This window comes from Myotis myotis, unplaced genomic scaffold, assembly GCF_014108235.1.
Source record: "Myotis myotis isolate mMyoMyo1 unplaced genomic scaffold, mMyoMyo1.p scaffold_m19_p_19, whole genome shotgun sequence".
In the NCBI taxonomy this organism is placed as follows: Eukaryota; Metazoa; Chordata; class Mammalia; order Chiroptera; family Vespertilionidae; genus Myotis; species Myotis myotis.
The window spans coordinates 9412725-9436876 of NW_023416323.1; the positions used below are offsets into that span (position 1 = coordinate 9412725).

General features: G+C 48.2%; 1 protein-coding gene across 1 annotated transcript in view; it reads left to right on the top strand.

Annotated features, from left to right (window-relative positions):
• The window catches only part of LOC118674733, a 184260-nt gene extending 162569 nt beyond the window's left edge, over positions 1 to 21691 (top strand). Inside the window, exon 4 of the mRNA XM_036346791.1 lies at positions 21518 to 21691. Within this exon, the coding sequence (XP_036202684.1) occupies positions 21518 to 21661 (144 nt within the window). The 3' untranslated portion in view covers positions 21662 to 21691. The remainder of the gene's footprint in view (positions 1 to 21517) is intronic.
• Positions 21692 to 24152: the final 2461 nt, after the last annotated feature.

Here is a 24152-nt window from a genome sequence, read left to right on the forward strand (position 1 = left end):
GTAAAGAAGGTGTTCAGAAATGTTTGTTAAAAATTTCTCTTTTTTTTCTAACAAGTTCCCTTTCTAACTCCCAAAGACACCGTGCCCTGCTCACATTCAGCTAGGGCATTTTTTCTCCAAGTCACGGAAAAAAATTAATGGAATGAACAGAATGTCCTCCTTTTTAAACCTGTTTTGTTTTTTTAACACAAATTTTTGCTTATACGTTGACAACTTGTTTGTACTAAAAATGTGTATCAGAAGGCATCTTACTTATCAAAAATTTGAAGACTTATCTTCACTAATATTTCAGTTTTCTGTCAGATGCTCCCATACCTACTAAACACATTCCCTTGACGCATGGGGAGTTATGGATTTCAAGAAAATTGAAGTCAGAGCTGATGGAGATGCAGTTTGACTGCTGTTTCTCCCCCAACCCCCCCACCCCCACCCCACCCGCACCCCCACCCCACCCACACCCCCACCCAGGCTTCCCCATGAAGCTGCCTCCTCGAGGCTGATGGAGGATCAGGGACATTATCCTTGACATGTTTGCCACCCACGCCTCCCATCAGTGCTATTTTAAGGCCTCAAGTGGCTGCCTCTTGCGTGCACCCTGCCTGGGGGTGGAGGGGGTGTTGATAGGTGACTGGTTACCTTTGGTAGACTTTCTTCCCTATGGGGAGACTGGGAGGAGGGTCATGGGTGGGGGCAGCGAGCTGGGAGACAGAGTGAGTCCCTGAAAAGGCACTTTTCAGACTGGGTGGCTGTGGGTGATTTTCCAGAACCCAAGAGTACCCTGGGTGCACATGTCACTCTGCTTACTTCAGTCTGAAGTTTCATCCTCAGAGGCTTTTGATGCTGTTAAAGCGGTAGCACCCCTGCTTGTCAGAGTCAGCAGCCTCGGTGGTTGTGCCTGTCTGAGGGAGAATGCCCGAACAAAGGGCACTGGGGACCTCAGGGAGGGGAAACGGGGCTGAATATCGGAGTGTTGAAGAGTGAGGCTCCAGGACATGCAGTCTGGGGCACAATCCTGGCTCCGCTGCTTGTAGGCCATGGGACCTGGGCACCATCTCTCCAAGTCTGTTACCTCTTCCTTGAAATGGGGGAATAATGATTCTCAACCACACGTTGTTGGGAGGAATAAACGAGGCGGTACTTTATGGCAGGCGTACATGGAAGCACAGTCATTTGAACACAGACAATGCAGCTTCGGTTTCTCTAACAGGGCTGTGATTTTCCTTGCAAGTCTCCTACTTGCTGGCTAAAATGGAGGGAAAACCCTTCAATTTTAGTTTAATCTGGTCCATTTAGTCTTACCTAAAAATTTAAACAGTTCTTTTAGTGAGTTCCCAACCTCTCACATCTGGTTTCCTTTACTCCTACCCAGGAAGGCATCTAAGGATGTAAGGGGTCCCCGTGGCACTGGAGATGTGGTCCTTGACCAGCCAGCGTTCAGCTGCAGAGAGAGGGACAGACAACAGGATATTTAGTGGCTTATGCAATTGTTGGGGAGAGGTAGAGAAACAGACTCCAAGCTGCTGTGGCTCTCAAAGCTGTGCTGTGGAGCTCGGCTGCCAGGGCAGTGCTGTCTCTGCCCCAGGCAGGAAGCTGCAGAATCAGAAATAGCCGTCCCAGGTCCTGGCCAGACAATGCCCGCTCTGCCAGAATCCACACCAGGAACGTGGGCACCTGCCTCTCGCCCCAGACCCTTAGAACCCAATCCCTGTTTTGCTTCGGTGCATCTCATTAGCAGAACCTAAATCACAGCCAAAATCCCTAGCTGCAAATAGGTTTGGGAAATGTAGTTTTTAGCCTTTCAGCTCCTGCACTACAGAAGGGGTGTTAGAATGCCTGTTGAGTTACCAGTCCTCATTATTTGTGGCATTCCTTTCATTTGTCTACTCAACATCCACATGTACCCTTCTTTCCATAATGTTTAAACAACTACAGAAACAACTGGCTCTATTTTAACCTGCAAAAATTAAAATGTGCCTACCTTTTGTCCCTAAAGGGGAAGCCCCAATTTCATCAGTCATTGCATCTCTAGGTGATGGTATTCCTCTTCTAGTTCAGTGACAATTCTGCCTTGATATCATATAACCTGAAGCCCAAACAGTTAACCACAGTATGTAGTAAAGGCTATATGAAGTAGTAAAAAGGAGAGAAAAGGGACAATTGGGGTGTGTGTGCTTGCTTTTATGCATATATGTATGTATATATGTAGTGTATGTTATGTAATATTCATATATACACACACACACATATGTTAGTTTTTTCTGCATAACTAAGTCCTTCAAAACTTAGTGGCTTAAAACAATCAGCATTTGGTTTTTTTTCACCACTCTGTGGGCTCCTTGGCAGTTCTAGTCTGGTGGGTTTGGCTGGTCTCTGCGGGGATGCTCAGTCACCTGGCAGGCCAGCTGGTGGCCCGGTGAGCTAGGATGGCATCACTCAAATTGCTGGTGGCTGGCAGGTTGTTGGGGGGATGTCTCATATCCAGCAGGTTACTGCCTCCTTGTTCCCATGGTATTCTCAGAGTTTCAGGCACAGTAAGAGGTCAAGCCCAAGTGGCAAACACTCTCAATTCTTTGTTTATATCACGTTTGCTAATGTCCCATTGGCCAACGCAAGTCACATGCTTTGTGACTCAAGGGATAGAGAAATAGACTCTACCCTTTGTTGGGGCATGTTTGCCATGTATTTCAATATATATGTTCACCAAGACAGACCCTCTGCCGGCCATAAAACAAGCCTCAATAAATTTAAAAGCATTGAAATCATAGAGTACATTCTCTGACTGCCACAGAAGTAAGTCGGAAATCAATAACAATAGCATACCTAGAGGGTGGGAGCAAATATGTGGAAATTAAATCAAAGTCCTTATGGGGCTTAGAGGAGGCTGATGGAAGCCTGTCTTCACTTTTCTTCAGGTACAACCTGTTGACACATTTGCAAACCCCCCTCCCCCCAGATTTCTAAGGATGACTGTGATCAAAACAGCTGTTTGGTAAGATGTTGTATTAGCATTCTCCAGAAACACAGAATGAAAAGGATATATGTATCTCATAGAAATTGGCTTATGTGGCTGTGGAAGCTGAGAAATCCAGCAATTGGCTGATGTTACTTAGTCCTAGTCCTGAGGTATGAGAATTAGGAGGGCCTATGGTGTACTAGTAAGTCCCAAAGTTGAAAACCTGGAATGCCAAAGTCAGAGGCAGGAGAAGATGGATGTCTCAGCTCAAACAGAGAAGGAACTCCCCCACCCCCTGCCTTTTTGTTCTATTCAGGCCCTCAATGGATTGGATGACACCCACCCACCCCATTGTTGAGAGTGACCTTCTTTACTGAGTTCAGCTGTCTGGGCATCCCTTAGCCCAGTCAAGTTAGCACAAAATTAACCATCACAGAGGCCTCTCATCATGTCCTGATTGTCCAAGCCTGGTTCCTCCACTTCCTCCCAAACTGTGCCTTTTCATCAAGCACTACGCATGGGGACCTCCTCCCCTGAGCAGGATCTCCCTCCCCCTGAGCAGGGCCTCCCTCCCCCTGAGCAGGGCCTCCCTCCCCCTGAGCAGGGCCTCCCTCCCCCTGAGCAGGATCTCCCTCCCCCTGAGCAGGGCCTCCTTCCCCTGAGCAGGATCTCCCTCCCCTGAGCAGGATCTCCCTCCCCTGAGCAGGGCCTCCCTCCCCTGAGCAGGGCCTCCTTCCCCTGAGCAGGATCTCCCTCCCCCTGAGCAGGGCCTCCCTCCCCCTGAGCAGGGCCTCCCTCCCCTGAGCAGGGCCTCCCTCCCCCTGAGCAGGGCCTCCCTCCCCCTGAGCAGGGCCTCCCTCCCCCTGAGCAGGATCTCCCTCCCCTGAGCAGGGCCTCCTTCCCCTGAGCAGGATCTCCCTCCCCTGAGCAGGATCTCCCTCCCCTGAGCAGGGCCTCCTTCCCCTGCGCAGGGCCTCCCTCCCCTGCGCAGGGCCTCCCTCCCCCTGAGCAGGGCCTCCCTCCCCCTGAGCAGGGCCTCCCTCCCCTGAGCAGGGCCTCCCTCCCCCTGAGCAGGGCCTCCCTCCCCCTGAGCAGGGCCTCCTTCCCCTGAGCAGGATCTCCCTCCCCCTGAGCAGGATCTCCCTCCCCCTGAACAGGGCCTCCCTCCCCCTGAGCAGGGCCTCCTTCCCCTGAGCAGGATCTCCCTCCCCCTGATCAGGGCCTCCCTCCCCCTGAGCAGGATCTCCCTCCCCCTGAGCAGGGCCTCCCTCCCCCTGCGCAGGGCCTCCCTCCCCCTGAGCAGGGCCTCCCTCCCCCTGAGCAGGGCCTGCTTCCCCTGAGCAGGATCTCCCTCCCCTGAGCAGGGCCTCCCTCCCCCTGAGCAGGGCCTCCCTCCCCCTGAACAGGGCCTCCCTCCCCCTGAGCAGGATCTCCCTCCCCCTGAACAGGGCCTCCCTCCCCCTGAGCAGGGCCTCCTTCCCCTGAGCAGGATCTCCCTCCCCCTGAGCAGGGCCTCCTTCCCCTGAGCAGGATCTCCCTCCCCCTGAGCAGGGCCTCTCATTCTCCTGAGCAGTGTCTGTTCTCAGGCCACCCCTTCTTGCTTCAGCAACGTTGAGGAGAATCTGCTCATTATTCTTGGTCTTCCTAAGTAGCTGGAAAATGAGCACAGAATCTAGTGATATCAAAAGCATATCACGAGAGCCCTTAGGCATCCTATTCTGAGCCCAAGGCAGGCAGCACTTATCAATTATGATGCTGCTCACTGGCCCCTGCTAATCAGTCTGAGTTGGCACCAGCGATAAACCTGATTTTTCATCACACTCCTAAGCCTGTGCCCTGTGTTCCTCTGCCTGGGGCAACCCCAATATATTGTTCTGATACTCCAGGTAAGAGGCGCAGGGCAGAAAATCCTGTCTTAGAAAGATACTGTAATTGTCAAAAGAGCATAACAAGAACAAGACCTGGGTCCTTTCCCCCAGTAGTGTGCAATTTGCAATGTTTCTCAAGTTGGAAGAATTTTTAAAAATTACCATAAGCAGTGTTATGTGGGGGAGACTCAATATCAAACTGCCTGTGCCTTCCCCAAAGCATTTTTCCCACGTAAAAAGCTGTCTTCCAGCCTATTGCCACATCTTAGAGAGACCCCAGAAGCTTTCCCTTTGCCTGTGAAAGGAATTTCAAAGATTTTAAAAGTCACTTCTGTCCCATAACTTAAGAAAATACCTTGCTTGCACACCAGAGGCCCCTCTTTGATTTAGAAATACAAATAGTTTAATAGCTACCAGCTGTTGAATTCCTTCTGCGTGCCAGGCGCTCCCTGAATGATTTATCTCCATCAGCTCCTTTACTCCTCATGACAGTCCCCAGAGCCTAGTATTAGCATCCCCATCTAACTGGTGATGAAATGGCCCAGACTGGCCAAGTAACTTGTCCAAAATTCACCTCTAGGAAATGGCAGAATTTGGATTCTAATCCAGGTCTGTCTGACACCAAAGCCTTAACTAACACATTCTCTGGCCTCCCTCTTAGGGAACATCGGCCTCTTGGTTTTGGGGGCATATAGGTCCCTCTGCCATTCTTCTTGCCTTTTCACCTACCTTCTGTTGCTCAAGCTAAGTCATATGCTTCTTAATCAACCTTCCTTCTTTCCCTCCCTCCCTCCCTCCCTTCCTCCCTCCCTCTCTCCCTCCTTCTCCTGTTAGGCTGCAAAGGCTGGACTTGCCTCAAATAGGAATAGTACTTTTCATCCCAGGGACCCAGCGTAAAACGCAGGCGTGCCAGGGCCGAGAAAATGGCTGAGAGCTAAGTAAGCGAGGCATCAGGTCCTGTGGGGAGAGCAGAATTGAGAGGCAGGAGGAAAGGCAGGAGGGCGGGGAGGAATGGGAATGGAGGAGGTGGAGCGGCAATGTCAAGCTTGCCTCTTTCTGCTAACCTCATAGACGTTAGAGATTCAAGTAGAGATTTACTCATTATGTATCCAGTCCCTAAATCTCCCTAGATCACCAACTGTGTGCTACCTCCCGCTGAACTCTGGACACACCAGGTGACTAAGCCCTGACTCCAGGAAGTCGCATTCAGAGGGCACACGGAGGCCTGCTGCTGGACAGGTGTGGGGAGGCCGGGCACAGGAGAAGAGAACCTCTCCTGCGGCCGGAGCCTGTTGGCACCAGACTGTGCCGGAGCTTCAGGCCTCATTCACTCTCTTTCCTCTCTGCTCTCTGGTGAGTTGTGAAGGCCAACCAGCCTCCCTTTTGAGGCTCAAATGAATCATTAAACACCATGAAATAAGTGAATTTCTGGTGCTAGTCACTGCCTGGTATGAAACTGCCCATCACAGACAAATCCTGCCGGCCAGGCAGTCCATGCTGGAGACTTGGTTTAGGACCCACATTGAATACTCCTGTTGGGTTTCTAGGCCTGCATGTCCTCACATGCATGTACATGTTCACCCCAGGGCTTGTGTGTCAATAGCTGCACTTCGGTCTCAGCTGCTTTGGGGGAGGAGGAGAGAGACTGAAAATACCCCCTTGGCACTGTCAGAGTGACCAGCATGTCCCTGTGTTTAGAGGAATGCTGTCTCACACAGACCTCAACCATGAAAACACCTGCAGCCTTTTGGCTGAGCTGAGACAGAGAATTTCCTTTACAGGCAGACCTCATCTCTCTTCCTGAGCTTTGCTTTATTGGTGCTTCACAGATTTTACTTTTTTTTTTTTTTTTTTTTTTTTTACAAATTGAAGGCAAGACCCTCCACCAGCATAAAGATTACAGCTCTATTGTCGTGGTCTGAGCGGAACCCACATTGCAGGTATGGCCGTGTGTCCACACGGAAAGACATTCTCTGCCCAGTTTCTTTGATTCTAGCTTTTGGGGGAGACATGTAAATGGTTCACTCACATGCTGGTTCCAGCGGAATTCGGTTCTGGAGGCACCTTGTGTGCTGCCTTCCCGTTCCCCATCTCCTGACTTTTTCTGCTTTCAGCCCATTGGGGTCCAATCATACAAAGCTTTGCCTCTGGGCGCACTCTATGTACGGACCTCAAATCAAATGGGAAGCTTCGACCCACTGAACAGAACTGGCTGGAAAGGAGAGAGCAGTGGCTGCCATTCCTGGTAACACTGGTTGCTCTGCATTCCTCCAGGGCTGACACAGCCTGGTTTGACTCCCTTGGTGTTGGTCAGGCTCTCGCTGTCCCCCGTGTGCTCACTCACGTGGCACTAATGACAGACCTGATCCCTGTGTTATCCCTCCTTTCCTTCCTTCCTTCCTTCCTTCCTTCCTTCCTTCCTTCCTTCCTTCCTTCCTTCCTTCCTTCCTTCTCTCTTCCTCCAGAAACACTGTCTCTACATGACAGAAGATAGGAAAATGTTCCCAAGGTCTCAGCATAATTTGGTTTTATTACATGGGTTTTCATTTTGATGGCAACATTATTCTTTTCATGGAAGAAATTATCTTCAAATTATTTAATCTTCCTCTTTTATCTCTGGGGATACTTGGGTATATGGCCGCAGTCTTTACAGATTGCTGGGAAGTAGTGGCCTGTCTATTGTTTTATCGTCACCACAGATCCATGCTTGGAGAGGGAGAAGGGAGCTCGTTACCACAGAGATGATTGTTCCCTGGAATCATCCTAGCATATCTGTGCTTTCCGGAGTAGAAGCACTCGGTTCCTTTCTCTCTCCAAAGGAAAATATCACCAGCCTCAAGGAGCTGCAGGTTCCTGTCGGGGAAGGTACTGAAGGAGACAGACTCAATTGTCTTCTTGGCATAGCACGCATTAGCACGAGTTGCAGGTCCTGGGCAGAGTATTCATTTTAATTAAAAAGAAAGTTTTCTCTTTTGTCCTGGAATGTAATAAGCACTAGAAATAGTCGTGGCTGTGGGTGCTAGGAACAAAGCTGAGTAAGCAGGCTCAGTGAAGCTGGGAGGCCCTAGGGCAGGAGAGCGCTCCTCAGGGGCTTGTGTTAGGACTCAGACTGGCCTTGCTGCACAGGTGGCCCCAGGGCCCCAGACCCCCCTCAGGAGTAGCCCTGGAGGAAGATACAAGGATTTCACATGGACCTGAGACCAAGGCTGCTTGAGCTTCAATGGCTTCTCCAGCCAGAGCAGGCAAGGACCACTGTGGCCTCCTGGAGGACAGCACCTTGTGGGATTCCATTCCTCCTGGTTGGAGAGTATTAATGGCCTAAGGAGAGAGCTGAGGCAGCTGCTGGGGAAGCATAGGAGACTGTACCAGGGCACCACCCAGACACAGGAGGCAAGAACACAAAGTGTAGGTAGCCGTGTCACGCTCAGGCCCTTGAAGTAGCTCTCCAATTCAGGGTCCGGATTGTCCTCCCCAACCCTACTTGCTTACCTGGCTGTGGCATCTCTCCTCCCAGCAGCCTGTGCTTTCTGTCCTCCCTCCAAGCAGGGTTGATTGCCACCTCCTGTGTGTCCCTAAGGGACTGTGTGCAGAGGCCTGGCTGGACACTCTCACCTGGAGTTGCAATCATCTGTTTGCCTTGCATGTTCATCTTTCAGGCAGAGCCTAGCATGGTGTCTGGCTCAGAATGTGGTCTCTGTAAGTGAATGTGAGATACTCATTGGCCCTCTGTATACAGAAAGATACAGAGGGGGTGTGAAATGAGGGAGCAGGCACTGGGCCGGGGTTCTGCTCTTCCCGGAGCAGCGTTCACTGGCTATGTAGCCTTGAGGAAGTCACGTTGCCTCTCTGAGTCTCAGTTCCCACAGGGGCTACATAAAAAGGGTGATTGCAAACAGCTTGGTGAGCTGCAACGGGGTCATAATTGTGCTGGTCAGTGGAGGGCTGGCGCTTAGACCTGTCCTCCTCCAGGTGGATGTGGACACACCCACATCCAGAAAGGCTTCTTGGCAGGGCTGACACAGTCATGTCCTTCTCGCCAGATGGATGAGCCTTTCCCGGCATAGAAGGGGTGCCAGGTGTTACCGCGTTGTCTCATCCAGTTAGGGCAGCAACCCCATGCAGTGAGTACTACTAGTATTATTGTAATTTCCATTTTGCAGATGGGGAAACTGGCTCAGGAGGTCAGTGATTTTCTCAAGGTTACCAAGATTGGAATCCAGGGCCTTACTCTTAACCACCATACTCCACTGTCCCTCTATGCCTTGAAGGCAGTGGGAGAATGCCAGGTTAGACCTCCCTGCCAAAGACCCAATGGGGTCTGCTCAGGAGGCAGGTAGAGAGGGGGCAGGGAGCGCCATCAGCCTCAGCCTGGGTTTGGGTTCCAGGGCTGTTCCTTCCTGAGATTTGAACTCCCGTGGCCTCTCACTGCCCACTGCCCAGGCCCTTGGCTTTCAGCTCCGAGGTTGCTTCCTTGTTTCAGCCCAGCAGGCAGCAGGGGGCTTGCTGTCTGGCAGATGACAGAGTAAGGACTCTCATGCTCATTCTCACTGCAGAAGAGGATACTGCCAGCCCTTCCTCCATTCCTCTGGCCCTGGCTGACTCAGGCAAGGGTTCCTCCAGTGGTGGGGTGGGCAAGAGAGCCAGTGGAGGTTTAGCAAGGCAGTTAGGCTGGCTCAGAAGTCCAATAGACCTGGGGTTTGAGTTCTAGTTAAGTCACTTTTCGTTGTTAAACTTTCTGCATCTCACATCCAATGTGTATATGACTGGGGTACCACTATGTACCCGGATTCCCAATAGATGCTCCATAGATTATAGCTGTTGTCATCATTAGCAGGTTATGCCAGATCCAGCAGCCCTGGGGTGGGTGAGGAGGGAGAGAACAGGGAGCTACTCTGTGAGCTATCAGTGGGGGTGGGCTTGTGGGGTGCTGGGGGCTGGTCCTAAAGTGGGAAGTGCCCGGGGCCCCTGCTGTAGTCTCCACCGGGCATGGTGCCTCCTGGGACGCAGTCATCACCCTCTCTCCTCTTCCTGGATTCACGCAAATATGTCTGCTGATCCTCCCTAGAAAAGTTGAGATGAGATAAAGGATGGCATTTTGAAATGACTAGGTATATTTCTATCAGTATCAGGATTTTTCTTGAATTAGAAAGTATTTCTGTGGATCTTGGGCTGGGTTTGGGTTGGGCTTCCTGCCTCTTGATAACTTAAGTTTCTCTCTTTGGTGAGGCATATTGGAAACAGGCTTCTCCTCCCTTCTGCAGAGGTGGGGAAGCTTGCTTTTCATCTCTTCTCCCTTCTCTTTCCCCTTCCTCAGGAGCCTTGGTTAGGAGTGGACACATAGCTCTCGGTGGGGAGGGGTCCTACATAAGGGAGACAGCTGGGGGAGCAGGTACATAGAGCTTTCTCCAAATGTGGGGAAGTGGATTTTGGAGAGGCTGGGACCTCAGGTACCTCCATTCCTAGGACTCACTATTGGGCCACCGCCCTTAGAGCCGCTGCAAGATCTTGGTGGGAAGGTATTGGGTTCCAGCTCTTCCTAGTCTTCTTTTTTCTTCTTTTTTTAATTTTATTTATTTATTTATTTATTTATTTATTTATTTATTTATAATAATTTTTATTTCTGAAAGTATTACAAAGAGTATTACATATGTCTCCTTTATTCCCCCCCTTGACATTCCCCCAGCCCCTACCCTCCCCCCCCCCCCGGTGTCTTGTGTCCATTGGTTAATCTTATATGCATGCATATAAGTCCTTCGGTTGATCTCTTAATCCCCCAAACCCTCCCCAGGCTTCCCACTGTAGTTTGACAGTCTGTTCAATGCTGCTCTGCCTCTGCATCTACCCCTGTTCATCAGTCTATACTGGTCCCCATTATCTGTCCCAACCTCACTGGAGCAGTCCCAACGTCATTGGGGCCATCCCTACCTCACCAGGGCTGTTTCAACATCACCGGGGCCGTTTCAACCTCACCGGGGCCATGCCGACCTCACCGGGGTCGATTCAACCTCACCGGGGCTGTCTCGACCTCACCGGGGCCATCCTGACCTCACCAGGGCTGTCCCGACCTCACTGGGGCCGTTTCAATCTCACCGGGGCTGTCCCGACCTCACCGGGGCAATTTCAACCTCACCAGGGCCGTTTCAACCTCACCGGGGCCGTCCCGACCTCACTGGGGCCGTTTCAACCTCACCGGGGTCATCCCGACCTCACCAGGGCCGTTTCAGCCTCACCGGGGCCGTCCCTACCTCACCGGGGCTGTTTCAAACTCACCAGGGCTGTCCCGACCTCACCGGGGCCGTTTCAACCTCTCCGGGGCTGTCCTGACCTCACCGGGGCCATTTCAACCTCACCAGGCCGTCCCACCCTCACCGGGGAAACACGAAGTTTAGCCCTCTGTCCCCTGCTGGGCGGCTCCCCACCAGACAAAATCTCCAGACGTTCCTGGTGGCTGAACATCCAGCACTCCTGCTCGGACCACGCCCTCCTCCAAGTGCACAGACTGCCCGTCTGCCATCCCCCAGTGCCCCACGCGAGACTGGAACCAGTGGGCATGTTTGTGTGCCTGCTGGTACAGCAGTTCCACAACGCTGGCCCAGCCAGGCCCAGCCCTGGCCTGCTATGAACCCAACTCCGCCCCCCGATTGCGTCCCTCCCGGATGTGAGGAGCTCAAATCTGCAGCCTGCTGGGTTGGGCTCTGTACTTGGTGCCTCTGCACATCCTACTCAGTCTCACTGCTCTTCTTTCTATGCGAGGAGTTGAAATCTGCAGTTTGTTGGGTTGGGCTCTGTACTTGGTGACTCTGCACATCCTACTCAGTCTCAATGTTCTTTCTTTCCTTCCAGTTGTAGAGCTTCCACTGGGCCAACTTTCCCATGGTTCCGTATGATCGCTGTTTGTCCTATAGTTGGTAGTTTCAATGTTGCTGTGTGAGGCAGCACGCACAGGTCTCTTCCTTACGCCGCCATCTTGGTTCTCCTGGGTCTGCTTCTTGAGTGTGTCTCCCATGGCTGCGAGCAGTTGAAGTCTTCAATTTGTTGGGTTAGGCTGCAAAAGCGCAGGTGGGTCTTTTTGTGCACCTGGCACAGCTTGGATGGGGATGTACATTTGCTGGAAGCCGGCCCATCCTTGCTGCTTGACACAGTCGCTGCAGGATAGAAACATCTGCACAGCATATGTTTCAAGGGACCTGGCGTATATAGCATACTGTTCTTAATATGTTTGCTCCCCTTAGCGCTGTGTGTTTTAACCAAGGTCACCTCTCCGAGAAAGGTTGTTTCCCCAGGTAGGGATTTTCCTCTGAAGTTAGGGAGGGGATGAAACTCCTTAACTAAGTGCCAGGCGGGTAGTTAATCACTTTAACTACAAACAATCATGCTTAAGCTACATAATCTTTACTCCCTGGAATGGAGATAAGAAACGCCCTAACCTTTGTAATGGAAATTGACAGGATTAAAATCAACTGGTATAAATACAGATGTAACAAGACAATAAACAGCAGAACCTCTCTGGAGATCCAGACCAGAACTTGGCTGGAGATCCTGGCTGGAGATCCTGGCTAGGCTGCTGATCAACTGAACACTGTCTCTGTGTCCTTCCTTCTTCGCCGACTCCATCCACACCTTTGGGGACCCCTGGACCTGCTGGGGTTGGACCCCGGCATACATTGATTAGGGCTGGGTCTCAGGGAGTTGCCATGGCGGAGCAAATAGCACTGGCTGCATCTCTGTGGCCCCTCGCCTCCCCGGGACACCAGGGCTTTGCGTCCCTCAGTGCCGGCAAGCAGCTGTGCGACAGAGCTTCCCTCACTTTCTGACTGCTGCAAGGCCATGGCCGCCTCTCGCCATGGAATCTGGGGCCTCAGAGACCCTCCCCAAGCAAGCCCAGAGGATTCGAGGGTTCATAACCGCTTCCGATTGAAAAAAAACCTTGAATCCAGTTGCAGCCTGCCTGGCATGTGACTGCATACCTCTGTTTTTGGCGCCTCCGTAGCTCCCACTCAGTCTCACTGAGCTTCTTTCTTTTCTTCCATTTGTAGATCTCCCACTGGGCCAACTTCCCCATGGTTCTGAGTGGTGGTTGTTTGCCTCATAGTTGGTAGTTTCAATGATGTTGTGAGAGAGCAGCACGCACAGGTCCACTCCCTACGCCGCCATCTTGGTTTTTTCCTCCTAGTCTTATTTGTAACTCCACCATCCCAATCCCCGCCGAAATGTCACCTGACTCACTACACATCTCAGCACCTCAGTGTCCTCTCTCTGAGCCACATTTCGCTCTTACCTGGATGGAAGCTTTAGTCTTATATATATCTAGTCTCCCTGCTTCCAGCTTCCCCAAGCCCTTATAATTGCTCCTGTCTCTTACCAGCTTAGTGACATCCCAGTAACAACACTGTGCACACAGCCCCAGAGCTCTGTGTGAGACCTGCTGACCCCGCGCCCCGCACCCTTCCCCCACTCAGGTCCCTCTCTCCTTCCTCACTTCCTCACAGTTTTCCACACTAGCTTTCCTTCAGCTCCTCAGACTCCAGGGTTTTGTATATGCTCTTCTTTCATCCTATAATGCTTGCCCCACTCCTACCCTCCCTTGGTTTGACAACTTTCTGTTTGTCTTTCATGCTTCTGTTTAAATGTCTTCAGTTAAGCATGCCACAACCCTGTCAAACAAAATCAAATTGCTCTATTAAATATTCTCAATTCATGTTTCCTTCATTGTACCTCATCACAGCCATTAATCCCGTATCTTTTGAAGTTGCTCTATTCAGAGTCTCTCTCACTGTGGGCACTGCAAGGATAGACTTGGGTATAGTGTGGTGCACAGTAGGTACTCAAAATTATTTGCTGAGCGAATGAATAGGAATTTCTCTACATTGGACTGACTCCATCCCTTCCCCCCCCCCCCCCAAGACTGTCTCTGGAGATGATCTCCTTGTATTTTGACTGTACAGTGAATGGACACTCAGGAAAAGAGGTAACATAAATGTAAACCAGGTACTGCTCACCTTACGTCTCTGTTCACTTCCAGCCTCTGTCTGGGCCACGCTGATTCCCAGAGCTGCATGTGGTCCTCCTGCTGACTGAGCACAGCTTCCTCTCAGAGCCCAGGCTCTCTTCCCTGAAGGGCTCCCTGTCCTTCCACCAGATGGACGTGCTCACTTTACAGCAGGCACTTGGTGAGCACAGGCTCTAGGCCAGGCCCTGTGGGAAGCCACTGAGAGTGCAAGCTGTCAGGTCAGAAAGGCGAGACTTGACTCCACAGTCCCTCACTTCCCAGCACTGTGACTTCAGGCCAGTTACCTCACCTCTGAGCCTCGGGTTTCTCACTTATAAAACAGGGGTCACGGCGAGGCCCACAGCAGAGATGGGAAGGACTGGATGTGGAGGGCCATGAAAGCACTTGGGGCTGTGCGTGGCACGACGTGAGGGTGTGCAGATGGCAGTGGCTGCTGCTGTCATTAATATCAGAAACAGGAGGTTAACCGTGGTTGGGCCAACATTTCCCTAAATCCCCTCCACAGAGTGGCTGGTCTCCAGTACACTGGGTTCCTGCTGGGAGGCATGGAGAGCCGAGGCAGGTGGCCTGCAGAAAGCTGGTGCCTCCGAGGACTCTTAGGAAGTTTGTTCGGGTTGTGTGTATGGGGCCTCCCACTCAGCATATGGGGCTTCCTGGCCGGGTGCCACATTTCCATGGGAATCTGCAGGCTAGTGGGCCTGGGCTGTGCGGAGAACTGCAGGGATATTTCACCTGGGACAAAAGAAACTTCTGCTTGGTTTCTTGCTCCTCAGAGGACACTTTTCCCTTCTTGGCATGGGAGGGCTTCAGATGATGGGGTTGGACTTGCACCCCGAGGAGAGAGCTGGTGATAATGGTGGTGGAGGTGATTATGGAGGACAAGACTCGGTGTTCCTCCACTGCATGGTGGAGGCAGCTGCTTCGCTGATCTCGAAATCACAGGTTCTGAAGGTGGAAGAGACCTTAGAGATAATCAGGTGCAATCCTACACCTTCACGGAAGAGGAAATGGAAGCTTATGCAAGTCATTTTGCTTTTCTGTGACCGTTTCCTCATCTGTAAAATGAGGACAGTAACATCTCCTTTGCAGAGCTGGTGTGAGGACTTTCTGTATGCAGTGGGCCCAGCATAGGACTTGCTTACAAGCCAATCAGGTGCTCAGCAAATTTAATTCCCTTAACTCTGTGCACATCCCCCTGCTAGATTTCTGCTAGATTTCTCTTACTGAATTGAGGTGAAAGGGAATTTTCTGGGGGGATTTCTAATACAACTTGTGTGTGTGTGCCCGCACATGTGTAAATGTGTAACAAAGAGCTTGAGTACTAGAAACAGAAAACCCAAATTTGAATAGTTGCCATTACTATTGGGAATAAAAATCCAAACTTAGGCAAGTCACAGAACTTCTTGGGAACTCAGCCTCCTCATCTGTAACCCGGGAATGTCTGTTCTCTGACCTCCTAGGACTGGTACAAAGTTTAAATACAATCTTTACACTAAATGTGTACAAAATGCCCACAAATGGTAGGCACCATCCCTCCCTCTTTTGTGTGCCCCACAGTGGATTTTCTAGGGAATGAGTGATGAGTGGGAGTCTGAGTTGGAGTTCAATCTGGTCCTTTGAGTGAATCTCAATATGCAAAGGCCATGCATTGGCCTAATTGATTCCTAGCTGCAGATTTTCTCACCCCTCCTCTTCGCTCTCCCTTGATTTGTGTGAAAGCTGGTCCTGCTCTCCTATTTTTTAGTTCTGGCAATGATCCATATAACTAAGAGTGAGAAGCTTCTGAATTGGTTGGAGATAATTTCAGACTTATTGTGTAAGAATCTGATCCTGGTTCATGAGAACCAAGGGTTGAATCCCCTCAAACTGGAGATGAGCCTCTGGTTTGTTTGCAGAAAAAAAGAGGAATTTAATCTGATGCAGGTTATGAGGTTCTTTTTAAAAACAGCCATCTTTCTCATGCATCTTTCTCATGTACAGTTAATCACATCTTTTAATATTTTTTCCTGTAACGGATTTTGTTCTTATGCCTTCTAGACATCCTTGGTAAATCTATCTCTTCTTTCCTATTAACATGTTCATTAATCCTCAAACATTTATTGTGCTTTATTCATCAGGTTAGAGAATTAACAAAAGTTGGGATTTTGAGCAATTAGAGTTACAGGCAGGTCAGAATCATGAACTATAGAATTTCAGTCTGCTGATGGCTTCATTGCCCACTCTGAGTTTTGAAAATGAGGAAGCTGGGATTGAAGGGCAACTTGAGTTCCGTTTTCTTGCTGGCTATTGGAGCTCTCGGACAACCCCTGGGGCACCAGGGGTATTGGTGGTACATTTTTGCTGGCTTCAAACATGTTTGTCTTAGGATACATGTTCCTGAGAGTAATCATCTCAGGGTCCACGTTAGGGTCTAGAATTCAAAAGCAATTACGTATTTAAAAATCTGGTTATCTCATCAAGTCTTCTTGAGATTCTAATACTTAGTTTCTTCACATGTAAAATGGAAATGTTAATAATAACACTAGTAATTATAATGAGAGTTCTCATTTATTAAATATTTACTATGAGCTAGAGTCTGAGCTTGGCATTTCCCATGTATTATCTCATTTGATCCTCATATGAACTCAAAGAGAGAGGTGTGAATTCTGTCCCTGCTCCACAGATGAGAACATTGGGGTGCAGAGAGGGTAATTAGCTTACCCATGGACACATGGACAGTGAGTGGTGAGCCAGAGTGGCCGTAGTGTAATAGGACAGGCACTGCATTGGCCTTGGAGCCGTGGATGCCAGCCACGATTATGCACCAATTCTGTGACCTTGGAAGTCATCCAACCTCTCTGGGTTTCAGGGTTTTATTGTTGTTTGTTTGAAAACATGGATTACTTAATTCCTCTCTATCTCTAACATTCTGGAATACTGAGAAATGATATTTAAAATAAAAAGGACTGAATAGAAGGATCTCTCATGCAGAGTGCTCCCGCTGGCCTTGATTTCTCTCCATGACCCCTCTGTGCAGGAAAGTCCTTACCAGGCTCCAAGCAGTTCTCAGCCATCTCACACCCCAAGCCCTTTAAACACTGCCCTCAATTTTTCAGTTTCTTCTCGTGCATCCTGAAGCCCAGACGGCACGTAAAAACCAGACCCAGAACATTAATTCCGCTTCTTGATATTGAGGAGTGTATCAGTTTTCTGTAATTCCTTGTTGCAGAGTGAGCATACATTATAGAGTTCAAGTGTTTTGAAAATAAGCTATGAAGAATTATTATCTGTGGAAAGAGCTGGCAGTTTGTCAACTTTCAGCGGCTGAGTGGCTGAATGTACTCTGTGTGATGTGGGCTGTCAGCGCTGGTCTCAGAGAGGAACGGGCAGGGGAGGAGGGGACCCAGCGGGGAGTGCCCCCCAGCCTCTAAGAGAGAAAAGTAATTTAGTTTTGGATTTGAAAAAGGATTTTCACAAGAACTTGAAGAAAGCTATGTAAATTATGACACAGAGGTCTCAGTTTACATCAAGATGCAAAATAAAAACAAAGAAAACCATGAAAACTTTGGTACAACACAACTCAATCACACTGTCTCTATCTCATCCAGCCCAAGATCTTATTTACTTGCATCTACACCAGCAAATCTCAGCATCACTTGGCACTTGATAAATTCCCTACTTTGCTTCAATAATTTAGAAATTTATATGTCAGTTATGACTGTTCAGGCTTTTTGGTAGCTACAATTCTTTGAAAAACAAAACCTCCCTTTTTCTATTGGTTAATTAATCTTTCACAGTGGTCTCAGCTTTGACAATTGTCTTTGTTTCCCCCTCTCTTTTTCTTCCTTTCTCTTCCCTTCTTTCTCACCACTCCCTTTTACCTTCTCTTATATATAAAAAATTTTTGAAAGTGATTGTTCAGTGACTACCATAGTTCCAGGTTAGGTGAAAACACTTCATCTTGGCAAGCGGGATCAGAACCATGGACAGCACCTGCCCAGCACAGGCTTCTCCAGAGTCCCTCCCTTCTTTCTTTCCTTCTTTCCTTCCTTCCTTCCTTCCTTCCTTCCTTCCTTCCTTCCTTCCTTCCTTCCTTCCTTCCTTCTTTAAAAAAACCAAACAAACAAATAAGCAAAAACTAAACAAAACAGTATCATCTTAGGGCAGGATTGAAAGTTGTAGAAAAAAATTATATTCATTTAGAAACCACAGAGCTAAAAGTGGACTACTCCATCTCCTGTTGTCCTGGGAAATACAACGTTTTTATTTTGGCCATAGCCAAAATTTATTGCTAGCTTTGAGCAGGGAGGGAGGATGTAATGCCTGGTGAGACTGAAAAAGAAGAAAAAGCCAGAGTTGACTTTGACCAGAGGTTATGAGACTGGAGTTGGGGCTGTGTATTCCTTAGTGCAGTGGTCAGCAAACCGCGGCTCGTGAGCCACATGCAGCTCTTTGGCCCCTTGAGTGTGGCTGTTCCACAAAATACCACGTGCGGGTGCGCACGTACAGTGCGATGGAAACCGTGGCCGATGCGCAGAAGTCAGTTTTCGGCCTGGGCGACTCTATTTTGAGGAAGTGGTGTTAGAAGAAGTGGGGGGTGTTGGTCGGTCGGTCGGGAGACGGGAGACGAGGCACAGGCAGGCCACAGGATACGCAGTGCAGGGGAGGTGCGCGGGATTCATGCATGAGTTGCGTGAGCCAGTCAGTCAGCAATCTCATTGTGCAGTGGTTAGTGCTAGTCACGTCTGCAAATCGCGCGCTGGTGACAAAAGTATCTACTCGAAGCATAAAGTTACCTGTATTTTTCCAACCAGCTGCAAATCCTACATTTTCAAGCATGAACCTTATCAAGAGTAAGTTGAGAAGTCGTCTTATTGATGAGAACCTGGAATCGTGCCTAAAATTAAAAACAACAACATACAAACCTGACTTACCCAAACTTTCCAAGGAGATGCAAGGCCATTGTTCACATTAGTGTTTGTCAGTCATTGTCATGATTTAATTTTATGGATACTGTAAGGTAAATTGTAAGGAATTTAATTTTATCAATAAATAATATCGTTATTAAGTATGATATCAAGTTTTATTCAGCGTACCTATAGTTTAACTAAGACTTAAAACTTTAAGTAAAGTTTATTAAGTTAATTTTAGGGAACATTGTGGAGTGAAAGAAGATGTAGTGTTGAGGATTGAGAAAGGTATGTTGAGGTGGTTTGGACATATAGAGAGGATGAACGAAAGGAGATAGACAAAACAAGTGTACAAGACGAATGTGGATGGGAGAGTTGGAAGGGGTCCACCTCAGCGAACATACCTCAATCAGATTGAGGACATTTTTAGCAAAGGCCAGCTTAGGAGTACCCTAATTAAGTTAATAACAGTGTACCTACCTATATAGTTTAAGTTTAAAAAATTTGGCTCTCAAAAGAAATTTCAATCGTTGTACTGTCGATATTTGGCTCTGTTGACTAATGAGTTTGCCGACCACTGCCTTAGTGGAGAGCAGCCAGTGGTTTGTCTGTGGGTCTTGGTCAGCCTGCCTAGGAGACAAGTGAGCATTTATAGCAGTAATGGGTAGGAAACTGGGATACATTTTGTTCTCATAGGAATTGAGCATCGAATGACATGCAAATTGGCTGCCATTCTTTTGTTGCCATTAGCCCATGTAGTTTACAGAGTGTCACGGAGGTAGGAGAGCAATAATCCAAGTATCAAGAGCCTCAACCAGAAGTAAGGCAGAATCCAGTTGGGTGGAGAACCTTTTCCCAAGTAGCCAAGATTAGGGGAGGTCCTCTGTTGAGGGGCAAAGGCTGAGATGCTTTTCTGCCCAGAGGAACTTGTCCTAGCGTGGATGGTAAAGTAGTGAGAGACACAGGGGTATTATGAGGACCATGGGATAGCATAGATTAAAAAACAGTTATTAATTATTTTACTGATATTTTGAATAGGTGGTAAATGCAGAAGATGTTGTGATGTTTTCATTGTCATGCAGGATCATTTAACTTTTGGATATTTGACTTTGTCAATCTGTTATTTAATAGCATCTGGGTTTTGTGTCATAATTTTTGGCTTTAAGATTATAAAAATTTTAAGATTATAAAAATATGGCTGTATATTTTGTCAAGTGATTTTTTAAAAATATATTTTTACTGATTTCAGAGAGGAAGGAAGTGGGAGGGAGAGATAGAAACATCAATGATGAGAGAGAATCATTGATCAGCTGCCTCCTGCACACCCTCCACTGGGGATTGAGCCCACAACCTGGGCATGTGCCCTGACCTGGAATTGAACAGTGACCTCCTGGTTCATAGGTGGATGCTCAACCACTGAGCCATGCTGGCTAGGTGTCAAGTGATTTTTATAGTTTTATCTTTCTAAATGTTATGAAAATTCCAAGTAAGTCTCTCTCTCTTTTTCCTGTCTCCAAGCCATCCAGTGTTCCTATCCAAAGTATGATGTTAACTGTGGATATTTTATAAACTAGAGTCCTGGTGCACAAAAATTTGTGCACTGGGGGGTGGGGGGGGATCCCTCAGCCCAGCCTGTGCCCTCTCACAGTCTGGGACCCCTTGAGGGATGACCACCTGCTGGCTTAGGCCTGCTCCCCGGGGATTGAGCCTAAGCTGGCAATCAGACATCCCTCTGGCAGCCCGGCAGCCCTCGGGGGGTGTCCACTTGCCAGCAGGGAGCAGACCTAAGCTGCAGTCAGACATCCTTAGTGCTGCTGAGGAGGCAGGAGAGGCTCCCACCACCACCGCTGTACTGGCAGCCATCAGCCTGGCTTGTGGCTGAGGAGAGCTCCCCCATGTGGGACCACACTGACCACCAGAGGGCAGCTCTTGCATTGAGCGTCTGCCCCCTGGTGGTCAGTGTGTGTCATAGTGACCAGTCATTCCCAGTCTTTCTGCTGTTAGGGTCAGTTTGCATATTACCCTTTTACTATATAGGATAGAGGCCTGGTGCACAGGTGGGGGCCAGCTGGTTTGCCCTGAAGGGTGTCCCAGATCAGGTTGGGGGTCCCACTGGGGTGCCTGGCCAGCCTGGGTGAGGGTTTAGGTCCATTTTCAGGCTGACCGGCGACTGAAGCTCCCAGCCTCTCCTTTTTTTCTTTTCTTTTGTTTTATTCTGGGATTTATTTACCTTCTATAATTGAAACTTTGTTGCCGTCCTGCTCGTTCCAGCTTGAGGCTGCAGCTGGCTGAAAGCAGGTATCTGGGGTTTGTTTAGCTTCTATAATTGAAACTTTGTTGCTTTCAGAGCTCAGAGCCGGGCCACGGCAGGCAGCAAACCTTGGCTTCCTCCATTACTGGAGCAAGCAAGCCTCCTGCTCGCTTCAGCTGTGTGGCTTCCAGCCGCCATCTTTGTTGGCAGTTAATTTGCATATCTTGCGGATTAGCCAATGGGAAGCATAGCGGAGGTACGGTTAATTACCCTTTTGTCTTTTATTAGATAGGATGTCCTTTATAATGTTGAGGAAATTACCTTCTATTCCTAGTTTGTTGAGGCTGTTACAGGAAAGACTGTCTTTCATGATAAAAGTGCCTTTTTTGGTATATGTTGAGAGAGTGTGTTTTTTTTTATTATTATTCTATTGATATGGTTTATTACATTCATCGATTTTCAGATGTTAAAATATCCTGTTTGTCTCTCTGCTATATTTTAACCTTATTATAACACATTTTGTTATTCTCTGTGTTTCCCCACTAGACTATGAGCCTGAAGAAGGTAGAGACCGCATCTTACAATAGGTTATTGACTTTTAGGAGGAAGATCTTTGTGGACCCTAAAATATCTAATACTCCTATCCCACCCCTGCAAAATACCACTGCAGAGAAAAGGAGAGAAAAATGAAGTTGAGTCAAGGTGTGTATTCTGAGTAGTCACAGGGGCCCAATCACCAGGGAAGTGACTTTTTCTTACATACCAGGCTTCAAGCAAGTAATTCAAATTTGTGCCTCAGCAAAACAACAAATCATAGACCTTCAGGGTCACTCTTGAGTAGCATAAACATGAAATGCTACAGTATCTAAGGCCATAAACCACTGGTGTTCATCCCTCTAGTACCTGGCATGTAGTAGGAGGACAAACGAAATACTTATTCATATTATTATGACTGTGTACCCTGTGCTAGGCATTGGATTAGGGAATGAGGCTAGAGAAATGCATGAAATGTTATCCTTATCTCATTATAATTATACATTATAATTATAGCTAATAACTATTTCTTATAGAGTGCTCCCCCTGTGCCATACTCAGTGCTGGGAGCTTTATAATGTTCTCCCTTATAATCCTCTGAGATAGCAACTGATGTCATTTCCATTTTGCAGATGGAAGAACATGTGCTCAAAAAAGTTCCTAACCTGCCCAGGGCCATGTGGCTGGTAAGTGGCTGAGCCAGTAAATTTTGATTACAATCTGTTGGAATCTAAACCCATGTTCTTGACCACACTGTACATGCCCAGATCACCACCTGCAGCAAATATTTTGCCTCTGAGGGCAAGAACACATCCCCCAGTTCCCTACTGTTCTGCTTTCGGAAATGAGGTTTGGAATGTTCCAGAAGCTGCAGGTGTGTGTCCATTCAACAGCTTTGCTGGAACAGAGCAGGAGTGCAGGCCTGGACACTGCTCCAAGTGTACGTCATGATTTAACATACGCTATTGTCAAAACTCAATTAGGAAAGTCATTGGGAGTGCAAAGGTCAAGGCAGATTAAGAAAGCATTGCTTAAAGTATTACATATGTCTCCTTCCACCCACACCTATTGACCTCTCCCCGGCCAATAAAGAATTAAAAAAAAAGAAGACCATCCTTTTCCTCTGCATTTCAGTGTCACCTTTATCACCAATCAGGTGGCCATCTTTGTTTGGGTGTGTTTCTGGACTCTCTGTTCTGTTCAGTTGGTCCCTTTGTCTATCATTGTATCATTACCTCACTGTTTTAATTCTTCTGACTTTATAATAAATATCCTTATTTTGTAGTATAAAAAAAGAGAAAGCATTGCTTCTTAGAATAAATACGTTCTTGCCTAGAAAATGTATATTCTACAATAATTTTGGGAGTCTGGGTTTCATAAGCTTATTGAAAGGAGTCATATATAGTTGGGGAAAGAGTTTGGAATAGTACAAGTTCTCTTAGGGCAGGGGCACATAGGTATCTATTGAAATGCGATTGAGTTTTCTGTAATTCTTCTAGAGAGAATTAGGGGGCTAGATAGGAGGATGTGACCTTCAGAAAAAGAAATGCAGACCACAAGTGGTTGTAGGTTCTTCCAAAGGCTCACAGACATTGTTTGAAGGTCAGATAATAATGGGATTCTTCATTTGGGTCACTGTTGGTTCTTTTCATGGGCAGCTGCTGATGTAGGCTCGAGCCACAAAGGCTGTTCTTGGGACTAAGGAACCAGGTATTTTCAGAAGAAGCACTAGTGCAGCTTTGGGATTCAATCACAGGCAATGTTTAGACATCCCTGGATCATGGCAAGGGACAGTGTTGTGACCCCCTGGATTACATCATGGGTGGTGCTGCGAGAACCCCTGCTTTTCAACACATTAAGAACTGTGGAAAGAGTTGTGGCATTTGAGGTTAGAGAAACCATTCATGGGGGTGGAGGTGGCTAGCATGTCTTAGACCTGGTGTAAAGCCCTCTCTGTACATTATCCTGTGATAACTTTCACCTCATAGGGGGTCCTCAGAGTCTTGGCTGAGGCTGGGGGAATCCTAGGAGTACTGGGAAAGCTACAAAATTGTCCAGCCTTCAAGGAGCTGCCTCTAAGCCTCGCTAAGGGAAGAAAGATGCTCAGGATTGTCATGAGGCTAAAATGAGTTCTGTAGTCTATTAAGTCAGTTGTCAACAAGTTCAACAAAGTGGAGGGGGTGTGAAGAGAGGCATGATATTTTGGTCTCTATTTCAGATTCTTACTGGTTTCTCTTGTTCTGGAGCTGTGCCCAGTCAGTCATGCAAAATTCAGGAGAGTCTCAGTCTGGCCAGATCAGACTAATTAGCTTTATCAGGAACATGTTTTCTGGAGTAAATATGGTGTGTGCACGTGTGTGCGCGTGTGTGTGTGTTTAGAAGGCAGTTGGGAGGTGTTAAGGCTCATGATATTCTGTGAGGCTGCTGTACTGCCTCCGCATGGCATAGGCATCCCCACACAGGCAACCTCTGTCTTAATTCTCAGCTGCTGGCCTTCATACCCCCCTCCCACTGCACACCCCAGACCTGAATGGCCACCTCTAGACTCATCTTTACATATTGCTTTTTTGGAATTTGGGTTTGGTTCCTCCATTCAATATCTTGAGTTTCCTGTGAATGATTTTCTAATTTCATCGGAATTTGTTAA